Genomic DNA, 24,536 nt, shown 5'->3' with positions numbered 1-24,536 from the left:
AATGGCGCTTATAGGTAGTTGGTGGTAGAAAACATTTTTTTTTCCTTACAGAGGTCATTAGGGTAGGGCCCTATTGGCCTCTTCCTCTCACAATACCATGATGAGCCCCTAATCCGGGGCCCCATCGGCAAGCAACGCCGCCCGCGTCCATTGAACCAGTGCCTTTTGGGCCTTCAGGTCTTATCCAAGAGGCCGCCACCCAGTCCTCTCTGGTAGGGTTGGGGTCGAGGGGAATAGGTGGGTTTGACTGACACGTCTAAACATGTGGACGATGTCAACCATCTCCCCACAGAACTGGCACGCGCCGTCAAAGGATGTGTTGAAATGTTTAAGCACCGCATGGCACAGTACAGATAATTTTGATGAGAGGCGCTCGTCAGCGCGATCCAGTCCCTTACAAGGGGCCATGTAGCGCCGGTGCTCCTCCTTGTAGTAATCCGTAATATGTTTGAATCTAATGCGAGATTGTCTGATTGGGAGTAGGCTTCCAAGGACAGGGAGATAGCCTGGGGAGAGAGTGCGCGGGTGACTTGATAGGCCTGTTCGTTTTTCGGGAGTCCTTGGTGGCAGGGGGCCCAAATTAGGTTACGTGGAATTGGATCGTCGCATCGGCAGCTATACTGCAGTATGCGCAAGGCAAGCGGAGTAGCCCATCCAAGCTCATAGTTTCGACAGGCCCCTCGCGAGTTGGTGATGATGCGTTTCGACTTTGAATTAGTGAGATACAGAGCAATGGCAATCTTCACCGCGTGTGTTGCGATGTAGGCTTTGAAAGTGAGCCCGCTAACTGTGTGTGTGTTGCGTACGACTGCGGCCGTGTACCACCCCTTTGTGTTGGCTGGCAACGTCCACGTAATACACGTGTTGTTGGTTACTATAGTATCGCGCCAAAGCTTCCGCGCGCCTGGCGACGACGTCTATGGTCTTCTCTAACATGTTCCGAGGAAGGGGTCGGACCCGTAAGGCGCGTCTCCAGGGTTCTGGCACTCTTTCCCTTTCCTGAGTGTGGTAGTCGTGTTGATGAGTAGCCGGTGCAAGAGGCGGCGACCGGACGTGGCCTATGCAAGACGCGTGTATTGGTTGACTAAGTGGCGTTCGCGAAGCTTATTGGTACGTGGGGTGATTAGATAGAGATGTGGGCTGCATGCGTTAGCACTGACAACGGTGAGCGAACTCTCGCGATCAACCATTAAGTGCCACCTGCCAGGGTGGCAGAGTGGGTGGGGACTCTAATGTACAGGTGCCGTCAAAAGTAATTGGAACGCAATATTAACGAAAAAATTTAATCATTGCCCCCCCCCCCCCCCCTCCCCTCAGATTCATGCATCTTGAATACATATGCAGCCTAATGGTGATTTTGCGAATTGCACTTTGCACCAACAAAGATGGACCATTAAATTTAAAGAAATTAAATTTTTTGACTAAGTCGCCTTCCATTTACTTTTTACGGCGACTGTACATATAAAGAAAACAGGAATTTCTTACCACCTATGCGGGAGAACAACCCGTTCGCCTCGCTCGTAACGCCTTTCCATGGCTGTAACCTCAAGAAATACTTGCGCAGACATCGTCTTTGAGAACCAGGCATTGGAGCAGCAAATCGACGATACATCCATCTACTTCTCCGACCACAAATGTTCCTTCATTACAATCAAGAACTGTTAGTAGAATGTTTCTAAGGAGCAAAATGTGTGCAAAATAACAAGTTGTCTGTAGTTGCACATACATGTCTTGCTTGAATTCTTTATTTCAATCTATCGAAAAGCTGAAACAGCTGATGAGTTGCGCTCAAATTTCGCATTATGAAGTCACGTAATCGTCGGGAATTTTTTCTTCCATGAAGGCGTAAATTTGATGTTTCTGATCAGTTAGGCGAAACTTTGACCCTAAGTAGTATTCTCTCTTGACAAACCATTGTCTCAACAATTGGAAAAAAACTAGCGTGTGGTTAGGGGTGGAGGGACACATTTGGCAGACCATTGTGCGAACTGCAGAGCGTGCGAGCTGCGGCTGAAGGAGATAAAGATACTTGGCAGGAGCGGTGATAAGACGGCACGTGAATTAGAAGCATTTCACATCAGGAAGAGGGGGCATGACTGTGTGAGTGACACATCAGTTAATCTTTTGCAGGCAGAATACAGATACCTTGAGCACGCATTGTGATATGACGATCTGTTTCTTTACTGCGCATGTCTCGTTTTATGTATATATTTTCGCTCTCTTACCTGCGAATAAATCAGATGAAGTTAGCGCCTGTCCTGTGTGTATCTCCTCTTGTGTGCGTTTTTTCGTGTGCGCTTAAATTTCATTTCATTTATAAACCCCGTCCTCGATATCGCAAACTGGCTTATTGGTGAGCATAATGATGTGAGGAAAGAGTCGACACACACAGTTTTATTCAAGTTAAGAAATTACGTACTATTCGCAATACAAATAAAAAGACGCTTCAGCAGTTTTCACTTGGTGGGACATACAGCTTCAAGTTCTTAATGAAGTCACAGGTAAAATGCTGCCACAGGCGACTCGTTTGCTCGGAGCTTGGCAAGACCTCCAAATAGTGGCACGAACTGGGCACGGCACTTCAGACGCGCTCCAGGACGCGCTACGTCATGTGGGGGCTGCTCACAGCAAGCCGCTGCTACTGGTGAGCAATCCTTAACATTTTGTAAAGGCGCTCCTCGCCCACCTGCGTGGTCCTCTGGCATACGTGTGTTCGACACAGCTTTCGGCGTCCCTTCGTTCGCCTGTAGCCCGATTCGAATGCTTTGCCGGTAAATGCCGTGTCGTCCCAAGAACGAAACACGCAGGCTCTGAGCGTGCAGGAGCGCGAGCGCGGCATCCGTGTCGTGCACGCACGAACGCTCAATGTCCAGCACGACGAGGTTGGCAGCCTTCGACGCTAAGGGCACGAAGCGACGGGAACGGCTCCAGCATGGCGAGCCCGATGGCAGGCGCGAGTCCGCAGTCGGCCAGGTCCAGTAGCTGGAGGTCGCGTTGGTATGGCGGTGAAGAACTGATCTGGACTGAACCGCTACTGGCGCAGTGATAGGTGAGTGCGAGTCGTTGGCAGGTCGCACACCGTGTCGTTGTTCGCTCGATGGTGACGCGGTTGGAAGGCGCGAGTGAAGTGCACAACCTGCGAGTAAGCGAGAACAGTTGTAGAGCGTCGTTCATGAAGAACGCCGGCAAGAATGCGCGCATTTCTCACAGATTCGCGCTGCTGCTTTAGCATTCCTAGGTAATCGTCGTCATAATCATCACCAAACTGACTATGCCCAGTGCAGGGCAAAGGCCTTTCTCATGTGTCTCCAATTAATCCTGTCCTTTGCCAGCTGCGGTCACTCTATCCTCGCAAAGTACTTAATCTCATCTGCCCACCTAGCTTTACCGCCCCCTGCTACGCTTCTCTTCTCTTGGAATTCACTCTATTATCCTTAAGGACCACCGGTTATCTTGCTTTCGCGTTACATGCCCTGCCTAAGCCCATTTCACTCGCGTTTCTTCCCCCTCCCATTCCATCCGGTTGCGATCTCTTAACGTTACACCTATCTTTTTGCTTTCCATAGTTTGGTGCATTGTCTTTACGTTGAAACCTCCTCTTTAGCCTCCGAATTTCTGCCCCATAGGCGAGTACCGGATGGCACGTCCTTATAACGTCCCGAGATCGGAAGCGCAAATTGTCGCTGCTTTTTTTCTTACTTTTATACGATTGAAATATATTTTACTGCAGAAGAAGAGTGGCGAGAAGTGAAAAAGAGAGTTTAAACGTACTTTTCGTCCTATCGAGACTCGCGTTTTCGCTGGCCTTTCACACATTTGACGGCTAGGTTTTCCCCCCTGTTCGCCAGTATTTGGCCGTCCATCCGCACCCCTGGCGAGTCTTGAGAATAAGATACACTCTTGCATTTGTATGAAATACAAGGAATAAATTACGCGTCAGTCGGAATAAAGCAAATGCCTCTTCGATGCTATAAGCGGATGCCTAAACCAGTCCGACGCGGCCATTTTTTCTTTATGGGCGGACTTTCACCTAGCATGACAGAACACATAAAGAACGTTTACACGAGAACTACTCATGGAGATAATATTATTGACCAAGCGAAAGAGAATTGGTTATTGATGAAAGGAAATGACGCAGTAACTGTCTCACATATCTCGGTGGCCGCCCGAACAGCGCTTAAGAGAAGGGGGTAAAGGAGAGATTGAAAGAAGAAAGGAAGAAAGAGGTCCATTTTGACGAGTAAGGCTGGTTTCCGAATCATCGTCATCATCAGCCTGACTACGCCCACTGCAGAGCGAAGTCCTGTCGCATATCTCTCCAATTAACCGTGTCCTATGCTCCCCGCCGCCATCTTGTCCTCGCAAACTTCTTAATCTGATCTGTCAAAACCGCCAATAATATCAGCAGCGAAGAAAGGAATTTGTTCCACAAGGTGCGCGCACAACTGCGCGCCTTTAGACTGCGAGGCGAAGACGGAATCCGCAGGTCACAAGACCACGGTACATCTTGGCGAATAAAGGCGAACCTAGTGTGTGGGTTGATTTACGAACGCATGCCAATGAGCAGGTGTGTCATTAGAAAGGAAAAAAAATAAATTAAAATATTCAAGTATCCACATTAAAAGCACGTAAGTAGTCTCTATCCTCTTGCCCTGCCCTTTGGTTCATTGCGCAACGTGTACAAATTGCGTCTGCAGCAATAGAGCATTGTCCCTGAAGCGCTCCCGACTCTTACGCTGGTAGGTTCCAGGGAGGCGCCACTGATGTGAGAATTTTGATAGCAGTGTGTGTGAGAAGCTACGAAACTTATTTGTGCAAACTGTCAAGGGCCGTCTTTTTGGTCGTCCTCTCGCTATCATCATCATAAAGCAGAGGTGTGGCGCAAAATGACCCGACATTATGCATTGCCCAGGTCTACAGCCACCCAAGCTATCGGAGCAGGCCGTTTACCTTCAACTAAACATAGTATATAAGTAAACACGTTTTTATCGTCCTTCTTGCTATACATAATCATTGTGAGGTGTTGAATGCGCAGCGGTTGCAGATGCTTGGTTTTGGTTTTATTGGCGTTTAACGTCCCAAAGCAACTCACGGCTATGAGGGACGCCGTAGAGAAGGGCTCCGGAAATTTCGACCACCTGCACTGACATCGCAAAGCACACGGGATGTCAGTGCACATTAAAGAACCCCAGGTGGTCGAAATTTCCGGAGCCCTTCACTACGGCGTCCCCTCAGAGCCTGAGTTGCTTCGGGACGTTAAACCCCAATAAACCAAAACCAAGCATCTGCAACCGCTGCGCATTCAACACCTCACAATGATTATGTATAGCAAGAAGAACGAGAAAAGTGTGGACACACAGAGCTAATTCTTCTAAACTGGCTCTTCCTTTTCTTTTTTCCTTCCCAGGCACGGTTTCGTAGCTTGTTAGGAGCTTTTTTCTAGGTGTTTCACGAAACACGGTAACGTTCATGCGTGGAACTATACGCGTTTCATACGAGACGCCAGTTCACACGATACATACATTAGCTGACGCTTGCTTACCGGTGTCTCGTGTCAGCCTATCTGTGTTGCATATAAGTTGACATGAGACAAATTTGTATTCTGAATGAACGCGTCCGAGTACGAAATTAATTTTAACAAAACACACGCGCTGATAGCAAAACTCGTGAATTCGTGTGTTACACATATGTTAAATATGTGAAATAGTACGCACCACATAAAAATTCATAATAGAGACTTTTGCCGCAAACTCCTATATAGCGCATCTGCATTCACGCTAGACACACATATCAAATGATGAGATTTTTCGGTAGGGACACAATGAAATCGGCCTTTCAGCGCTTTGGCGAACATCCACCGCGCTGAATGGGCTGGCCAGAGAGGGGAAAGCTATATATCCTATTGTCCATTCAATCCAGACATCAGCGCCAATTCCTCCCAGAGCGGCAGGAAGGAAGCCAACTGGAGCGTCATGGCAACTGTCTCCAGCAGTATAAATCAGCAGGAAATAACCAGCAGCCATAACGAGGCAGCTTCGTACCCCCGTGCCTCGAACAATTGGGCCACAGCCGCGCCTTCCGCGCGGCGTTCACGTCCAGAATTTCTTCACTTTCCAAACACATCAAATTCCCTTCAGTCACCACGTGCGCTGAAGTAGGTTAACCCGAAACTAACTGTAGTTCCCTACCCACGGTTTAGTGCCCTGGGAAGAAAAAAAAGATATGCTGTGGCTTAGCTTGGTTAAGCCCGGTAATTGCGAAAGCAATATCCGTACCTACGCCATGGTACAGCTGGTGGTGGTGCTTGTGGTTAGACTTGTGGTGATGCATTGGTTATACAATCCAGTCCAATCCAATCCAATCCAATCCAATCCAATTTAATCCAATCCAATCCAATCCAATGCAATCCAATCCAATGCAATCCACTCCACTCCAATTCACTGCAATCTACTGCTATCTAATCCAAATGCAATCCAATGCAATCGAATCCAATCCAATGTAATCTACTCTAATCTAAAGTAATCTAATCTAATCTAATCCAATCCAATACAATCTAATCAAATCCAGTCCAGTCTAGTCCAATCCAATCTAATGTAATCCAATGTAATTCAATCTAATCCAACTAATGCAATCAAGGTCAAATGAAGGTCCAGCAAAGCGGAAAGTTGGGCAAGTTGGATAACGTTCATGATGTAAAAAATAGCGCACAGGGAATAAACCTCAGTTGCGAGTTAGCGCTTGTCTGCGTCGTTTACTTTCCGTCCCGTGTGTTCCCTGTGCGCTATTTTTTACATCACAAATGAAGGTCAATGGTGGTCACCGCCGCGGCACGATGGTGGTCACCCTGGAAAGTGCAAGCAGTATTGCTTTCGCAATAAAAAAAATTGCAGGACGCTTAAGCTTCGCCTCTAAGAGCGGAACGTGACAGCGTCTTGCAGCGCTGCCAGGCAGTCCACGGAACGCCATCGCCAGTTCGGTGCGATACCTTGCCCGAAGGACAAATCGAAAAACCCGATGCCACAAACGCCAGCATAGCTTCCGCGCCGAACGAACGAGCAGGAAGCCGCAAATTTCGTGGTGAACGCGCCTTGGATGCGCGCTGCGTTGTTAGCCGCGGTGATTCCTGCGTCCCCACCACGGCCTCACTGCGCCCGATCGAGACGAGCGGTAGGCGCTGCCGTCGTGCGCTATTTGTTGGGGCAGTGGCGTACATTGCGAGGAGGAGGACGAGAAGGGAGGGGTTTTAGTGTTGGTTTTACTCGCTGAACTGCGACTTCTGTAATTTCCATGTTCAAAATTACTGATATACACCTCAGTACCTGTCTCTAAAGTTCCCTACGCGGAATCGATCCCGGCCGCGGCAGCCGAATTTCGTATGAGGCGAAATTCAAGAGGCCCGTGTACTGTGCGATGTCAGCGCACGTTAATAAACCCCATGTGGTCGAAATTTCTGGAGCCCTTCACTACGACGTCCCTCATAGCCTGAGTCGCTTTGGGACGTTAAACCCCCAATAAACCAAACCTTCTAAGACAACAGCGTATTCACTAGACGCGCCTTCGTTGATTCCGAACCATCGACCTGGCGTGGCGGAGTGTTTAGCGTGCTCGTCTTGCACTCCAGAGGCCCTGTTTCGATTCCCCAACTCGACCAATTTCCTGCTCGGTTTATTTACTAATTGCTTCCTAGATTTTTCGCTCACGGATTACGCCGCCGACAACGACACCGGTTTTAAGGTGAAAGCCTTTACTGGCTCATCGTTGTCGTGAACAAAATATGTCCCGCTTTTCGGGTGTCCACCGAGATACATGAGACAGTTACTACGTAATTTCCTTTCCTCAAATACAATTTTCATTTTCTCCATTACGGCCCCTCTTTCTCTTTCTTCTTTCACTCCCACTTCCTTCCTCCCTGTATGGTGCGGTTAAGGTGTCCACCGAGATGACACAGAATGACAGCGCCATTTCCTTTCCTCAAAAAGCGTTGCCTTCAAAGGGCAAGCCATCGCGCCGAACGGGTGGTGGCGTTCCGTGGACTCCCTGGCAGCGCTACAACACGCTGTCGCGTTCCACTCCTAAAGGCGAAGATTAAGCGTCATTAAATGGCTGTTAATTTAATGCACCAACGGAATGTGAAAGTGTAGTCGCTCGCTTTACTTATGGCAGCATTCATCACTATATGCACAACAATCGCGTAGCACAATTGAGCACTCAGGCTTTCGCCTTTCACCGCTTTAGTCGCTAAATTTCCTCGTAAATTTTTTTTCTGCGACGTGGGGCCCATAACGCTGTGGCGTTAAAATGTAGTTTCATCTACTTCTTCGCCGAGAGTGGGGGCAGAACCTAGAGCAGCTCATCCATATCTTGTAGTGTGGGGTTATCGATGAGCGAAGACATCCCGATAAATATGATGACTAAACATTCATTCTTCTTCATATAAAACTTTTATGTCCTGTTAGCTGAAGATTGTAACAGTTGCTGGCGTTAAAAAAACTGCTGTTTTTGTTTCGAATATACGTGTTGCTTCCTTTTAGACCAGCCCGGACACACAGCTCTCGTATAAGACTTTGAGCTGGGGCTTGGACGAAGGGACCCTCCGTTAAGCGCTAACGCCATCAAACGCTCACCTTGAGTGAGGGGCAGTGCTCCGCCAGGTAGTCAAAGAACGCCCGCGGAAAGTCTCTCTCCTCATGCTCGGCGGTCGATGTGTCCGTGGAACGGGTTATGCGCAATTCCACGATGTTGGCATCGACGTGGGCCTGGAGGAAGCTGTGCACCTGTCGAGCCTTCAGCGGAAACGACGTCACGCGTATCACTCGCCGCAGTGAGCGGTCGCCTACCACACGCCGCCATCGCCGACATACCCTGGAACGAAGACGTGTGCGTTAGCCTTGTCGCATTGTTTAATTTGACAGATATGTAGACGGCAACGTATGCGTCAGCTCCAACGGAAGTAAAGCTCATTAACTCTGACGATGAAGAGCCTTTGATTCAGCCTCGTACACCCAAAACCGATTAAAGTGAACCTTAAGGTCCTCTAGCGTTCAGACAAGGTTTTCGTAAGGGATTACGGCAGGGTGATCTCCATCCGCGCTGAGTACTGGAGAGTGTAGGAATAAAGAAGCGGGAATTGAGGCGTAATGCTATACTGCTGATTACTGATGGCGTCGCTGCTAACTTCATTCCCGACTTTAAACGTTTACGGAATGCACTGCCTGAGTCTGATTCCTGCAACGCCAACCTTGCATCTGCGTCGCCATAGTGAAAGAATCATCCGTCGCTACTTCCATGCCTTGGTCTTCGCTATGGTGATTACTGGCATTTCTGCCACTATAGAGAGGAGCGCACAGTACGTTCGGAAGACCAGCTCTGGAGTGGCACGCATCGTAAAGGTCACATTTTGCACAGCCATTTGATGACCCACCGAGAACCCAGACACGACTGGCAAGCAGCGGCACCCGTCGAAACAGAAAATCCTGACTGATCGCTAGTTGATCGTCTTCTGCACCTTCTGCATCTTTTGCATATGAGCTTACTGTATCCCATTCCCCTCAGGAAGACCAGCTTCCTGCTGACTTCATGGCAAGCCCGGCGTCTATATACCACTGAGATGCAGAGGAAGCTGCCGCAACGCGCACGAATGCTGCAAAAGAGTATGAGACATGAAAATGTAGGATCCCAATAACTTACCGTCTCCTACTAACTTTTATACAGATGGAGATTGAGCCGTGGGCGGCTGCGCCGCACCTCTGTTTCAAATCCTCACGAGTTTATGTTCAACTATTTGGTCCCGGCGGCGTTTCCAAAGACGCGTCTACCGCTGGCGTTTCACAAGTAACCACGGGGAGACGCCAAGCCGACGACGCAGGAACATCTTTAAGATGCGCTTATCTTATTTGTTCAGGAATTTTTGCAGCTTCCTTTCTGCTACAAGTTAAGCGTTGAGATGCTACGAAGACGGTGGATCTACGGATCCACGCAGGGCGTTCGTTTACTTAAGGTGTTGAAGATGAATCTGCAATCCAAGATCACGCAGGATCCTGGCTGTTAACAGCTCACACTAATTACACTATCGTTAAAAGCTACAAAGAGGCGCTGAACAGCGCTATATGCCACTTTCAAGAATCTGGACAGCGAAATTCATGCTCAGCGATGTAGTGCCATGCCGGCGTCCTTATGCTGACATGCTGCGTCCAAGCTCCGAATCTCAGTAAGGCATGTTGACGGGCTAGTTGGTACTGCATCTTGAAACTTGGAAAAACCATCTAGGCGCAAATAATTTCACAAGGACTGAAAGAGAAGAGGGAACAACGGACAGGCGTCTCCTTGTCTCTTTTTGTCCTTGTGAAATTATTTGCGCCTAGGTGGTTTTTCCAAGTTCCAAGCTCCGAAGCATCGATTGGAAAGTGACGCACTGCGTAGCAGTGACGGCCGACTTACCCCGGGCAGACGCATACATCGTCGAACGACGGCAGGTGTCCGAACACTTCCAAGAGAAGGCTCTCTGGCAGATGCTCGATCTCCATGGCCGGCGCTTCTTCCTTGTCAACGTGGACGCTGCTGTTGTTGCGACTGAGAGAAGAATGAAAAGGAAAGTGCACGGGCCTGCCAACTGGCTCGAGCCGAGCCACACTCGCTGCCACGTGCAGACAGAGGAGAGTTGAAAGATGTGACAGGAAAGATAGAAATAATAGACGCGCGTCGCAACAACCGCGTTCGCCGACGCGAGGACGCCGGCTGTAACCGACACCCCATCCCCCATGGCTCCTCAACATCGATGTAGACGTGGCGCTCTTCTTCCACTTATGCTCCGTTTCATGCATAGCAGTCAACGCTGGCGAAGGTATGAAAGTAGTCCGCTGCCGAAAACAAACAAAATGTATCCGTCCGCCTCGCGTCGTGGCGGAGTGGTACGAAGCGCGCGCCTCTCTGTCCATTTTATGAGGGACGGCAAGGTTCGACTGCCGGCCTGGCTGTAAATTTTATTTATTTTTAAGGCGAAAGCCTTTAATGGCTCATACTGTCGTGACCAAGCCATGTTAGCAAAGTTGTCCGCGTTTCAGATTGGTCGAAATGGTCGTGACGTCACTGCGCACGAGTTTTGACGGGTGTCCACCGAAATATGTGAGACAGTTACTGAGCAATTTCCTTTCGTCAAATGCAATTTTCATTTTATTCATTACGGCCCCTCTTTCTTCTTTCACTCCACTTCCTCCCTTCCTGCACGGTGCGGTTCAGGTGTCCACCGAGATGACAGAGAATTGCAGCGCCATTTCCTTTCCTCAAAAAGCGTGGCCGGCATTCAAAGGGCGACGCATCGCGCCGAACGGGTGGTGGCGTTCCGTGGACTCGCTGACAACGCTACAACACGCTGTCGCATTCCACTCCAAAAGGCAATTGGATTGGAAAACGTTTATTGTCAGCACTGAGCCCTAGTGGGCATTATACTAGGTGGCTTCGAGCCCATGGCTCTTGGCGACCTTGTGAGCCCACTCAGTGGCCCGGACTTGCGTCAACGGGTCTGAGCTGGCCAGTATAGCCTCCCACCGCTCTAGAGAAGGGACTGGTAGTAGGTCCGCCGGTGGCGGCGCCTTTTTGCAGCTCCATAAAATGTGGTCATATCCGGCTATCTCGCCGCATTGTTTGCATGTAGCGTTGTATTGTGTTGGATACATGTGTGCTAGTCTCGACGGGCTAAAGAAGGCTCGCGTCTGGAGCCGACGCCACGTTACCTCCTGGCTTTTGTCGAGCTTTTTGTCTGGTGGCGGATAGATCCTCCTTTCCAGTTTAAACTGATTGGTGTATTCGTGAAATGATATGAATGCATCTCTCGTGAAATTTGGGGACTCGACCCGGCTCACTGCTCGGCTGACATAACCTCGAGCTATACTGTGAGCCAACTCGTTTCCCCTGTTCCCCGAGTGTGCCGGCACCCATATTAGTTCCACCTCTCTTTGGTCCCAGTCTTTATGTCTTAATATTCGTTCTGCCTCCTGGGAGATCATACCCCGCGCAAAATTGTTGATAGCCACCTTGGAGTCGCTAATTATGGTGACTGCTTTGGTGCTGGCCATTGCCATGGCGATAGCCGCCTCCTCCGCTGTCCCTGAGTTTTTTGTTTTGACCGAGCCGGCCGTTAATGTTTCACCCGAGTCGTTCACGGCCACGACCACAAAGGAGTCGCCTCCTTCGTATTCCGCCGCGTCTACATAGGTTGTGTGTTCCGAGCCTTCGAGCTTGGCTTCAAGGGCCTTTGCTCTGGCTCTCCTCCTGCCTTCGTGAAAAGCAGGGTGCATGTTTTTTGGAAGTGGTTTAATAGTGAGTAATTTTCTAACTTTGGTCTGTAATTTTGCCTGCGCGTTTCTTTCCGGAATTTTATCATGTAATCCTAGGTTGCTCAGGATCTTTCTCCCCGGGGGTGAGGTCGCAAGCCTCCTTAATTGCGCAAATATATGTGCCTCGCATAGTTCCGTGGTGGTGTTGTAGATCCCCAGTTTAAGAAGTCTTTCCGTAGGAGTGCAGTGGGGCAGCCCCAATGCTGCTTTATATGCCTGCCTTATGATCCCATCTATTTTGTTCTGTTCCGCCAGCCCTAGCTTGAGGTAGGGAACGGCGTAAACTATTCTGCTTATCACGAAAGCCTGAACCATTCGGCAGAGATCTTTCTCTTTGACTCCCCGTCTTTTGTTAGCTATTCGCCTTATGAGCCTGGTTGTCATGTTAATTGTGGACTTAAGCCTGTTTATTGTCTCTGTGTTCTTTCTATTGTCCTGTATTATAAGTCCTAGGACCCTGATTTTGTCAACTCTGACTACCGGAGTCTCATTTACCAGTACGTGAATGTCTCCTGCGTTGGTATCGCGTTTGCTAGCCCCCCGGATCACCAGAAGTTCGGATTTGCTTGGCGAGCATTTTAGTCCTGCCCATTCTGCGTATTCCTGGACAATATCGATCGCGTGTTGGAGATTTTGTTCTATTTCCCCATCGTTTCCTGTATGCGTCCATATTGTTATGTCATCCGCATATAGCGTATGGTTTATACCTTCGACAGTCTTCAATAGCGGCGGTAGGTTCTTCAACGCCAGGTTGAATAAGAAAGGAGAGAGCACTGAGCCCTGCGGAGTTCCCCTATCTCCCAGCTTAATAGTTTCTGACTGGATGTCTCCTAGATTTATTTCTGCGGTTCTGCCGGTTAGAAAGTCCCTTACGTAATCGTAGGTCCGCTTTCCAGGGGTAATCTCCGCCAGATTAGTTAGTATGACCTCGTGTTTGACGTTATCGAAGGCTTTATGTAGGTCTAGGCCCAGTATAGTTTTGGCGCCCCCTTTGTTGGGCGGGTCTATGATGTCTGCTTTGAGCTGGAGCATGACGTCCTGCGTGGACAACTTGCTCCTGAAGCCTAGCATCGTTTCAGGAAATACCTCCCTTTCCTCTGCGTATTCCTGGAGTCTGTTTAATATGACATGTTCCATCAGCTTCCCCAGGCAGGACGTTAGCGATATCGGCCTGAGGTTGCCCACTTCAAGTTTCTTCCCGGGTTTTGGAATAAAGATTACTTTGGCATGTTTCCATTGTGAAGGTAGACTACCTCGTTTCCATATCTCATTTAGGTAATCTGTGACTGCCGTGACCGAGACTAGATCTAGGTTCCTTAGCATTTTGTTGGTTACCCCATCTGCCCCCGCTGCCGACGTGGTTCTTATTTGACTCATTGCTCTCCATACCTCCGCTATCGAGATGTCCTCATCTAGCTGTGTGTTCTCTGCTCCTTGGTAAGCTGGAGATGAACCCCCTTTGTCTGTGTTAAGGTACCTGCTCTTCAGTTCCTCTATTAGGTCCGCGGCTGTTCCCTGGTATTTGTGAATCAATCGTTTAAGCTGCCCTTGTGCCGCCGACTTTGTTTGTCCTGGGTCTAGTAAGTGGCGAAGAAGATGCCACGTGTTCTTGCACCCTAGCTTTCCATTCATTTCATCGCAAATTTGTCCCCAGTGTTGACGCTGAAGCTCGTTTGTGTAGTCTTCTATCTGTTTTTCGAGTGTCGATATTCTCTTCTTTAGCCTTCTATTGTGTTTCTGTTTTTTCCACCTCTTCAAGAGGCTCTCGTGGGCTTCCCACATGTGGGCTAGCCTCGAGTCTGTGATGTCATGTTCGGTGGTTGGGGTCTGTCTAGTGTGACTGTTTACGTCTTTTTTGAGTGTCTCAACCCATTGATTTAGATCCGATATCTCCCTCGGAGCGGTTCTGTCCCGGACTTTTCGGAGGGTGTCCCAGTCTGTCAGCTTCGTTTCGCGCAGCTTCCCCTTCATCGGCCTGGTTTGTGTTTCAATCTCTATGATGTAGTGATCGCTACCCAAGGTGTGTCCTGTGTTTGACCATCGTTCACCCTCGAGGTCTTTGCCTAGCGTCAAGTCTGGGGACGTGTCTACGCTGACGCTATTGCCTATCCTCGTGGGGTCTTGCGGGTTGTTTAGTAGCGTGAGCCTTAAGTTTTGGATTTCTGTCCATAGTTTGTTTCCCTTAGGGGAGGCCGTTCGATATCCCCATGCCGGATGCGGGGCGTTGAAGTCCCCCGTAATTACTAATCCCTTCTTATAAGATAGTCTAATGGCTTTACGTAATAGGTCCGCCAGCCCTGTGCCCCGGTTTTTCGGTGAGTTGTATATATTCAGAATAAAGAGACTGTTGTCCCCCTTTCTGTTTGGGATTATTTCTAACATCACGTAGTCCTCGCTTGTGTTTTCGAGTGCGTGTTGTGTTGCCGTTAGATTTCTATGCACTAGCGTGGCCGTGAACGACTTGGGTTTGTGCTCTTTTTGCACTTCTAGCGGGGTGTACGCGGCGTAGCCATTTAATTTGACCATGCCGCTTGCCTCCTGCAGCGTGATTACGTCCGGTGTGGTTATGTTTTTTTGAATGTATGCCTGCAGGTTCCATCTTTTGGACTGGAAGCCTCTGCAGTTCCACTGCCAGATTCTAATTTGTTGGCTAGGGGCCATGATGTCCTATAGAGGCTGCTGCTGCGGTTGCAGCGAGGGGAGGGTGTTGCCGGCAACAGGGGGAAGCCTGGCTTCTATGTTTGCTAGTTGTTCCAGAATTTGCTGGAAACAACCCATGGTTCGTTCCCTGAACGTGACGAATTCCGCCGTCAGATTGTCAGCACGTTCGGCTATTTTGTCTACCCTAGCGGTAAGGGCATCAATTCTAGCGTCTTGAGCGTCAACCCGCTTCAATAGTGTGTTCATGTCCGGCCTAACGTTCATGTGGGTTTTAGCCGATGCGTCCTCGTTAGGACTTTCTGCCGCCTTTTTGGGAGTACTGTCGTCTGTGTTTTTCTCTCTGGGTAGAGGTCTTTTCAAGGGGACTCTGGTGTCTGTATCCATTGCGTTTTGAATGTCTCCCCCTTCATATGTGTCACGCGGGGGCGCCTGACTCGCGTTTTGTGATTGTTGCAAAGGAGGTTTTTCGACCACCTTCGGCTGTTTTGTGTTAGCGTGAATGAGTTTCCTCAGCTCCGCCATTTCCTTCTTTAAGGTGTCTAGCTCTCTGTCCCTCTTAGCGAGCTGCTCTACCAGTTCCTTCTCCCGAGCGGTTTCCCAAGAAGAGGCCTTATCTGGCCAGCTCACCTTTTTGCCCGCGTCTCTGTCCTTGCTTGAGCCTCTTCCTCTGCTCGAGCTGCTCTCTCTGTCAGGACCCGAGCTGGCGCCTCCGGTCCCCGGTAATGGTGGGAAGGAGCTCGATCTGCTTCTCCCCCGGTGGCCTTGGCGGGTGCCGCTGTGGTCCCTGGTCTTCGGTCTTGGTTGGTGTCCGGAGTCAAGTTGCCCCAGGTCGTTCTTGGCTTTAAAAGGTGCTTTCTTTGCCAGCCGATACTTGCAATTCCGGCTGCCGGTGTTGTGTGGCCCCCCGCATACGATGCATTCGGGCTTGCATGTCGGCAGTTCTCCCTCCGGTGGGTCTGGATGGTCTTCGCCGCATCTGCGGCAACGCTTTACCCATGGCTTATAGCACACATCCGTCCTGTGTCCCGTCTTCCTGCAGTTGTAGCAGGTCTCTACCCGCTCTCGGTACGGGTAGACGATGAACACTGATCCCCAGTAGAAGACTTGTCTGGGAAGCTTTTTCTCTCCAAAGGTGATGAGAATAGATCTGGACTTGCCAATTCTTCTGGCGTTGAGTACTTCGATGTCCGGGTTGCGTTTGATGAATCCTTGACGGACTTCTTCCGGTGTTCCGATATCATAGGCGTTGTATACCACGCCCTTAATTGCGTCGTCGGGAGCCGCGACGTAGGGTGCCATGGCGAGGGTCTTCTCCCCGATAACTATCGTCTTTATCCTCGCGTAGGTGCTCGCGCGTTGACGATTCGGTGTGCTGATCGTGTACGTGTTGTTCACGGAGTTGATTCTTGAAGTGTCTTCGTCCAGGACATCTCCGTATGGTAGTTGCGCGGCCGCGCAGGTGGCCTGCAGTAGGTGACGTGGCACGTAATCGTTCAAGTTCCAGCCTCTGGGCCTGAAAATTATTTTATAGTCGCTCTCCGGGAGCTTCGGCATTGGTGCCCTTTTTCGGATGTTCGGGTCTTGCCTCTTTTTCTGAGTGGCAGTCGATTTCTTCACCCCGGCGCCGTGATCGCCAGCGTTCCCGCCGAAATTCGCGGCGGCGTTCGTGCCAGCGTTTCCGCTGGCGTTTCCAGGCTTCCCGCCTTTTTTCTTCATGCGGTCGTGCATGCTGAGAACGGTCTCCCACTCACCGTTCTCAAATTCCGAGGGTGCCAGTTCATCTCCGTCGACGGCGTTGATCATCGTGGTGGTTGATCATCGCCCCAGGGGCCGGCTCCCGTCGATGCACGGGTAGCTACGCTAGGTCTGGGCGTTAGGCCTAGCTAGCTCTCACGCGTCCGAGAGGTGAAAAGTCCCATGAAATGTGAAATAGTCCACCGTCTGCCCGAAATCCAGTGTCCCCTTGCACGGAGGGAGAATCCGGATCTGTTCGCGGTAGTTTCCGGCCCGCAGGCCCAAGTTGAACGCCGAAAAACAGCTGCTTGGCGGGAGCGCATGCGACGCACGTCTGCACCGCTCTGACGCGGGTGGAAGACCCCCCAAAAGGCAAAGATTAAGCGTCATTAATTGGCAGTTAATTAATGCACCCACGGAATGTGAAGTGAAAAATCGCGTAGCAGAATGCAGCACTCAGGATTTCGCCTTTCATCACTTCAGCCGCTAAAGTTTCTCGTAATTTTTATGAGGGACGGCAAGGTTCGACTGCCGGCCTGGCTGTAATTTTTGAGCATGAAATGCTTTTAGCTCCCGTTGTCGGCAGTGTGGTGACGTCACGCCGAGACCAAGAGCCAACATCCGGACACTGAATCACACTCATCCGGGCACTGAAAAGAGAACATCCGGGCACCGTAAGAGATTTAACAAGACTCTCTAAGCCCTTCTTGCTTCGCGCCGAACGGGTGGTGGCGTTCCTGCCTTCGTGTACTGTGCGGTTCGGGTCTCCACCGAGATGACAGAGAATTACTGCGCCATTTCCTTTCCTCAAAAAAGCCTTGCGTTCAAAGGTCAAGGCATCGCGCCGAACGGGTGGTGGCGTTCCGTGGACTGCCTGGCAGCGCTACAACACGCTGTCGCGTTCCGCTCCTAAAGGCGAAGCTTAGACGTCATTAATTAGCAGTCAATTAGTGTTTATTCATTAATCAGTAAATAGTCACTAATTAGTAATTTGTTATTACTTTGTCATCAATTATGTGTGACATAATCCAGTGGTGACGTCACCAGTGTCACAGAGGCAAAGTGGTGCGGAAAACGCTTTCGCCTCTACGCACTTTAGACAGTTTCGAACGCGCTGCATATACATTCATGTCAGGCCTGCGTCTCGTCGTGTCCGCGTACGCTTCTGCATCGTTCTGATGTCCGTAAACATTTCGTGCTTACTCTACTCTCGGTTACAGGAGAGGCAGAGATTTTTATCCCTACATACTTCATACCAAGGATTTTTCATTCATATTTTTTTTTTCATTTTAAGGCGAAAGCCTTTAATGCCTCATCGTTGTCTGCAGAAGACTGTCAGCAGAAGCTTGTCAGCAGAGGTGTCACGCTTTTGACGTGGGCGCACCGAGTTAAGAGCACCAAGAGCAAGAGAAAATACCGGTTAAAAACGATTAGGTACCAAACGACTACCTTTTTGAATGAAAACAGAAATTTTCATGACCTCCTCTATCAATGCAATAGTCGAAAAATATACGAGAAAAGTGATTGCACTGTTGACTGCATGACCTTCCGGTACATCCTGTGATATATTGTAAATTGATAACAGTTAACATGATTATATTTTTTTCTTCTTTTATACCTCCGTGTAATCGAACAGCATGTGTTTCAATAACTCTGCAGCTAATGTAACATTGCTGTACAGTTTTTTTTTAATATGACAGCAAGTGTCACGGTGACCGCTAGATTTATTGTATACGCTTCTTTTGTATATAAGTGCCGAACGCAATTTGCTTACCCCAGGGAGAACCGCCCTCGTCAGGGACCACGCCTTTTGACCTGCTTCCTGAAGTGTATGTAGAGACACTTCAAACAAATAAACACTTTCTTCTCCTTGTCAATATGCGAGATAGGTACTGCGTAATTTCCTTTTCTCAAATGCAATTTTCATTTCCTTCATTACGGCCCCTCTTTCTCTTTCTTCTTTTGACTTCCACTTCCTCCCTTCCTGTACGGTGCGGTTCAGGTGTCCACCGAGGTGACAAAGGATTACTGCGACATTTCCTTCCTGAAAAAGCGTTGCATTCAAGCGGCAAGGCATCGCGCCGAGCGGCTGGTGGCGTTCCATGGACTCCCTGGCAGCGGTACCACACGCCGTCGCGTTCCACTCCTAAAGGCAAAGCTTAAGCGTCATTAATTAGCAGTTAATTAACATTTAGTATATAACAGGCAATTAGCCATTAATTCGTAATTTTTCATTCCTTAGCAATTAGTAATTATTGTGTGTGCCGTCATCCAGTGCTGACGTCACCAGTGCGAAAGAGGCAGTCAAAGTGATGAGGAAAAGGCTATCGCCTCTACGAACTTTAGACAGTCAAACTGCCCCTGAATTTTTCGATGGGAGATAAAGCGGCGCGCTTTGTGCCAGCCCTGGTTCACACTGCGCTGGGACTGTAAGTATGAAAAAAGTTTTACTTAAATATTGCACTTAATGGCAAATTTTTCACCACTCACTGTCTGCAGATTTTGTCAGTCCGTCCGCAGCTCGAGAAAATGACGGCTACTACCGAAGAGAGTTGAAATAGATGCGAAATGAATGATGGAACGAATAGCTCCATCCCTTCAGACCGCCGCGCTAGAATACTGTTAGTATGCCTGTAGGTTTGGTTGGTTGTTTGGGGGGTTCAAAGTCGCAAAGTAACTCAGGCTATGAGAGACAAGTAGTGAAGGGCTCCGGAAATTTCGACCACCTGGGGCTCTTCCACAGTACACGCGCCCCTAGAATTTCGCCTCCATACAAATCTATCGATATGCAGGCAGTAATAGTTTAAGCAAAGGGAATACGCTCGTGTAGTAGTAAGCTCCCAAATTATACGCCATTCACAGCAACAGGTTTGATAAGCACTCACTCTACTGCCCCATGCAGCGAAGCACGAAAAGGAAAGCAAATATTTATAAAAGCGAATCGAAGTGAGTAAAATATTTTTCCGTTTTGGCTGCCAAATAACCTCATGAGATGACCAAAGAGAGAATAACGTAGCAGAAAATTGGCTTTTGAGTAGAAGAAATGGCGCATCAATTGCTTCACATCTCGGTGGACACCCGAACCGCGTAGTAAGGGTAGGAAGGTGGTGGTGGTGGTGAAAACATTTATTTAGAAGGGACTGGAGGTACGTTTGGATCAGCCCATAAGGGACCAATCCTTACAAGAACTAGGTGGAGGTCCCTAGTTTGGGATCCCAGTGGCGGTGGCCGCCGCCCGGGCGCGCCCGACTAAGGCTTGTTGGGCCTTGTTAGTCGTGACAGCTGAGCAGGGTCGCCTCCCATTCCTCCCGGGTTTAGTTGGGGATGGGGGGAACAGCCGGGTTGGAGGGGCAGGCCCACCCCATGTGATAGGTGTCCGAAGACACCGCACTACAGTGCGGGCAGTTGCCACTAAAGGAGGGGTCGAAATGTTTTAGTGCTGCCGGGCGCAGCAATGTATTGGTGAAGATGCGGAGAAGGAGCCGCTCATCCGCCTTCATGAGGCCTTTAGGGCCATGTTCCTCGTCCTCAATCCGAGGAAAGCTTTGGCGATTAGTCAAGAAATCTCTTACATAAGCGTAGGCCCTTGCTCCTTAGTCGGTAGAACTCAAGTTGGCCAGGATGCTGCCGTGTTTAACATTGTCGAAGACCCCTTTCACAGGTGTGGGCACGCGGACAGCACGGCGCCAGCCATGTCTGACAAACACCCTGTTCTACTGCTCCAGGTCCTTCTTTCTCTCTTGGTGCACGGTGGCTTCCAGCTCGGCAGTCGACCCAATCCCAACTGCTTCATCGAAAGCCGCTATCCTGCGGCCAACCCCGTTCAACTACAGGCTGACATCCCTCTGCCGCCAGGCGACGCAGAAGCGCTCCTGGCAATCCCCGATAGCCGTTTCTTCACGTGGCAAGCTGCATCATCTTCTACACACTGGGAACCGCCGGATATAAACCTACAGCAACGCCCTGCACCCTTCAGTGGGCACGCGGACAGCACGGCGCCAGCCATGTCTGACAAACACCCTGTTCTACTGCTCCAGGTGCGTAACTGTATTTCTGTATACGCAAAAAAGAACGCAAATCGTTGCCTGTTGCTGTTCCCGTGCCCACGGGTTTTCTCTCATATATTATCCGAGTGTCTAAACAATTGCCTTCTGTTATTGATGTCGGGAGATGTCGAAGAAAACCCCGGCCCCTCGACACGCCATGTTATCCGTCAAGATTCGAAAGATAGCCCCCCCGATAAAGTCAAACCGTCTACGGCTAATATTTCAGAAGTAACCTCACAAAACGACGAAATACTGCGCATCCTCCAAGTGCTACAGGACCAGTCTGCTTCAATAACAGCCAGTAATCCTGAAATGAAAAAAAGTATTGAAGAAGTCCGTCAAGGTCAGCAAAAAATCGAATCGGTTCTTGGGAACTTGGGCAGCAGGCTTGAGGACGTTGAGCGCAAGGTGGAAGCCATAGACAGTCTTAAAGAAAATATGGAACACACTAATGTGATAAAGATGAAGTGTGGCAAGTGCGCTGCACGCACTCGCGCGCACGGGAGTGGAGAAGACGACGAAGTAGGATAATTCAGATCGGCTCGACCGTATGCTACGTGTACTGTTTCATTCTAATTATCATTACTTACGATGCAACATATTTTGGCGACGAGGATGCTGTTTTGATTCAGGACCTTGACGTGGACTGCTCACCATCCGTCATGAGCTTTTCTGGGCTTCAGCCACCACCGCCCTTCCTGCCGACTCCTGGTCGTCCTGCCCTTCCATGGGAGCAATGGGAGCTGGCGTTCCGGAATTACATGCTGGCCTCTGGTGCCTCTACTCTGGGCGCGGACAGGCGGAAGGCCATCCTGCTGAACTGCATCGGACTGGAAGGTCAGCGCATTTTTTATACCTTGCCGCCGCCGTCGTCCACTCCAGCGCCTAAAGCAGCTGCATCGCACTCCGGTGACGAGGCGCCGCACCTTGACGAATTTGATGCGGCGATATCTATCCTGTCGGCGCATTACAAATCGTCCGTGAATGTAATCGCCGCACGTCATCGCTTTCGGCGTCGAGTTCAGGCTCCAGGAGAGACAACCGATGAGTACGTCGCTGTCCTTCGAAGCCTTGTCGGCGACTGTGGCTTTGGGACCATGGCGGACGATATGATCAGGGACCAGCTGGTGGAGAAGACCTCGAGTTGCCATCTGCGTGAGCGCCTACTCATGGAAGGCTCCTCCTTGACTCTGTCGCGCGCTGTGCTCCTTGCTCGACAGTGCGAGCAAGCTTCCTGTGAAGCCAGGGAATTGGCTGAGGAGGACGCTCCAGTACGTCGTGTGGGATGCGAGCGCGGATCGAGGCAGACACCACCTCCGGCCCATTTCTGCAAGTGCCAAAGTCAACCATCGCAACCTGCTGCTGCAATACCACAGCGCATGTGCTACCGTTGCGGATCTACGGTCCACCTGGTGAACAACCCTGCATGCCGAGCCCGCAACCGCAAGTGTCGTCGGTGCGGCAAGATGGGCCACTTAGACTCTCTTTGCAAGTCGTCCGACCGTCAAGTTCAGCAAGTTGCAGATACTGCTGACACATCGTCGATGCCGGATGGCTCCAGCAGTGCATCTATTCTCAATGTTGAAAGTAAAAAAAAACGGAATTTTTGCCTCGGTCCTGATTGAAGGCAAGTCCATCCACTTCCTGATTGACACCGGCTCATCTGTGTCAATTATTTCTGAAGACCTATACCACCGATTCTTCGCTGAAATTTTCCCGCTTAAACCAACTGCAGTTCAACTATTGGACTATTCTAAGTCTCGGATTATAGTCGAAGGCTGTTTTGTTGCCACAGCCAAGTTTCACGACCGTACCGCCTGCATCCTGCTGTACGTTGTCTCGGGAGGCACAACGCTGCTGGGTCTGGATTACATTGCAGCCCTACAAATGAAGATCAAAGGTGCATCGTTGGAATGTCTTTCTATGACACCTGATACGCCTCTGTTACCTCCTGATCAACGATCTTAGGGATCCTATGAACGATCTTAGGGATCCTATCAACGATCTTAGGAAACAAAACGAGCTTTTGCAATCGCGTATGAACGAACTCGAGGACAGAAGCCGGCGAGACAACTTGCTATTTCATGGAATTCCTGATGAAACCGAAACATGGGCACAGACCGAAGAGAAGGTGCTAAACTTGCTCGGTAACCAGATAACTTCAGCTAACATTCAGCGCGCGCATAGAATAGGACAACACCACCCCTCCCGTAACCGCCCCGTTATAGTAAAATTCGCCAGCCACAAGTCAAAGAAAAAGTTCTGCAGTTAAAAGCTAAACTAAAAGAAAACGAAATCAGCATAACTGAGGATTTTTCACCAGCGACTCGAGAAACTAGAAAGAGGCTGATCGAATATGCTAAATCCCTACCAAACTTGCCATTTTTCAAGCTTAAGTACAATAAGCTAGTCATCGATAACAAGTGCTTTACGTACAATCCTATTACAGATGTTATATCTGAGTTACCCTACACTAGCCCAAAACGTTCTGTCACCCGAAACCCGCTTCCTAGTATTGCACCCCCGCCTGCCTCTTCCGAGGAACAAAATCCGTTATCTTGTGATTAGCGGTTTCAGAGGGGCAGTGGTTGCCACCTTCCCCCAACACACGTGTCCGTCTTGTATACCAACATAAGAAGCGCAATCAGGAAAAGAACTGAACTTTCATCTCTTGTTGATTCATGCTCTGCTGATATCTTAGTACTAACCGAAACATGGCTTCATGGGCATATTTGTGACAGCGAAATCCTTGGCTCACCTAACAATCGTTCAATTTTATCGTTGTGATAGGAATGCAAGGCAAGGCGGTGGCGTCCTTATAGCCATTAACAAAAATTTCGAATCTTTCGCCCTTAATGTCACGACCGGATTAGAGATAATATGGGTATATCTGAAACTAACGCACCGTCAATTCATTATAGGGGCTTGTTATCGTGCACCAAACGCATCGTCGACGTTTGTCTCTGAGCTTCATGACAGTATCAACATCGTAACTACACGATTTCCGACAACACCTATATTTTTACTGGGCGATTTTAATCTTCCTGGCATTGATTGGTCAGTGAGTACTGCTTCCATTAATTCAACTTCCTCTACTTCCAAGGAATTCACAGATTTTTGTTCGTGCTTTAACCTCACGCAAATAGTTACACAACCTACCCGAATAACAGACACCACTGCTAATATATTAGATTTAGTCCTGTGCTCGAGCCCTGAATTATGTTCAGAAATAATATACCTGCCAGGGCTGAGTGACCATCTTGCACTGAATTTTACTATTAACATACCCAAACAAAAGAGACTAAAGACAACTAAAACACTGCGCAATTATCACCGTGCAGAGTTTACCCAAATTAACAAAGTTCCTAGAAGGCTTCGAGCAACGCTCTGTTGAAACGAACTGGACACTCTTCAAGAATAAGGTTACCGAACTTATCAATCGATTCATTCCCATCCGAAATATCTCGTATAATCCAAAGGCGCCTTGGTGTAACTCATACATTAGGCGCTTATCTAACCGGAAGAAGCGCTTATACCGGCTTGCTAACACCTCATGTAGTCAGTTTCGTTGGTCTTTATATCGTACTGCAAACGACGCTTATATTTCAGCAGTTAAAAATGCTAAAAAAATGTTTCTTGCAAAGACTTTACCAGATATATTGATAGATAATCCTAAAAAGTTCTGGAAAGTTATCAATCCTACAGACCGGTCTAAAATTATTTTAACAAGCGCTAATGACGAACCTGTTCCTGACGATGAATG

At 49.2% G+C, this 24,536-nt stretch overlaps 1 protein-coding gene across 1 annotated transcript; it reads right to left on the bottom strand.

The window, feature by feature from the left end:
- Positions 1-1,729: 1,729 nt before the first annotated feature.
- LOC149366841 (uncharacterized) lies at positions 1,730-11,029 on the bottom strand. Its single transcript, XM_089552696.1, has 3 exons — positions 10,438-11,029; positions 8,625-8,862; positions 1,730-3,136 (listed from the first exon to the last, which is right to left on the bottom strand). The coding sequence occupies exons 1-3, from the start codon at positions 10,932-10,934 to the stop codon at positions 3,032-3,034; spliced, it is 840 nt and encodes a 279-aa protein (XP_089408822.1). The 5' UTR covers positions 10,935-11,029; the 3' UTR covers positions 1,730-3,031.
- Between the last annotated feature and the right edge of the window lie 13,507 nt (positions 11,030-24,536).

This window comes from Amblyomma mixtum, chromosome 1, assembly GCF_055824585.1.
Source record: "Amblyomma mixtum isolate Tamu chromosome 1, ASM5582458v1, whole genome shotgun sequence".
Taxonomy (NCBI): Eukaryota; Metazoa; Arthropoda; class Arachnida; order Ixodida; family Ixodidae; genus Amblyomma; species Amblyomma mixtum.
The sequence above is the reverse complement of the archived record's forward strand: the minus strand, read 5'-3'. Positions and strand labels throughout refer to the sequence as shown.

What these genes read in the sequence shown, in the direction of transcription:
- LOC149366841 (XM_089552696.1), bottom strand. Translation starts at nt 10,934, where the DNA reads ATGGACAGAGAGGCGCGCGCTTCGTACCACTCCGCCACGACGCGAGGC. An exon ending in GATGTATGCGTCTGCCCGGG is followed by an intron (nt 8,863 to 10,437) that starts GTAAGTCGGCCG and finishes TCTTCGTTCCAG; the next exon opens with GGTATGTCGGCGATGGCGGC. An exon ending in AGCACTGCCCCTCACTCAAG is followed by an intron (nt 3,137 to 8,624) that starts GTGAGCGTTTGA and finishes GCTTACTCGCAG; the next exon opens with GTTGTGCACTTCACTCGCGC.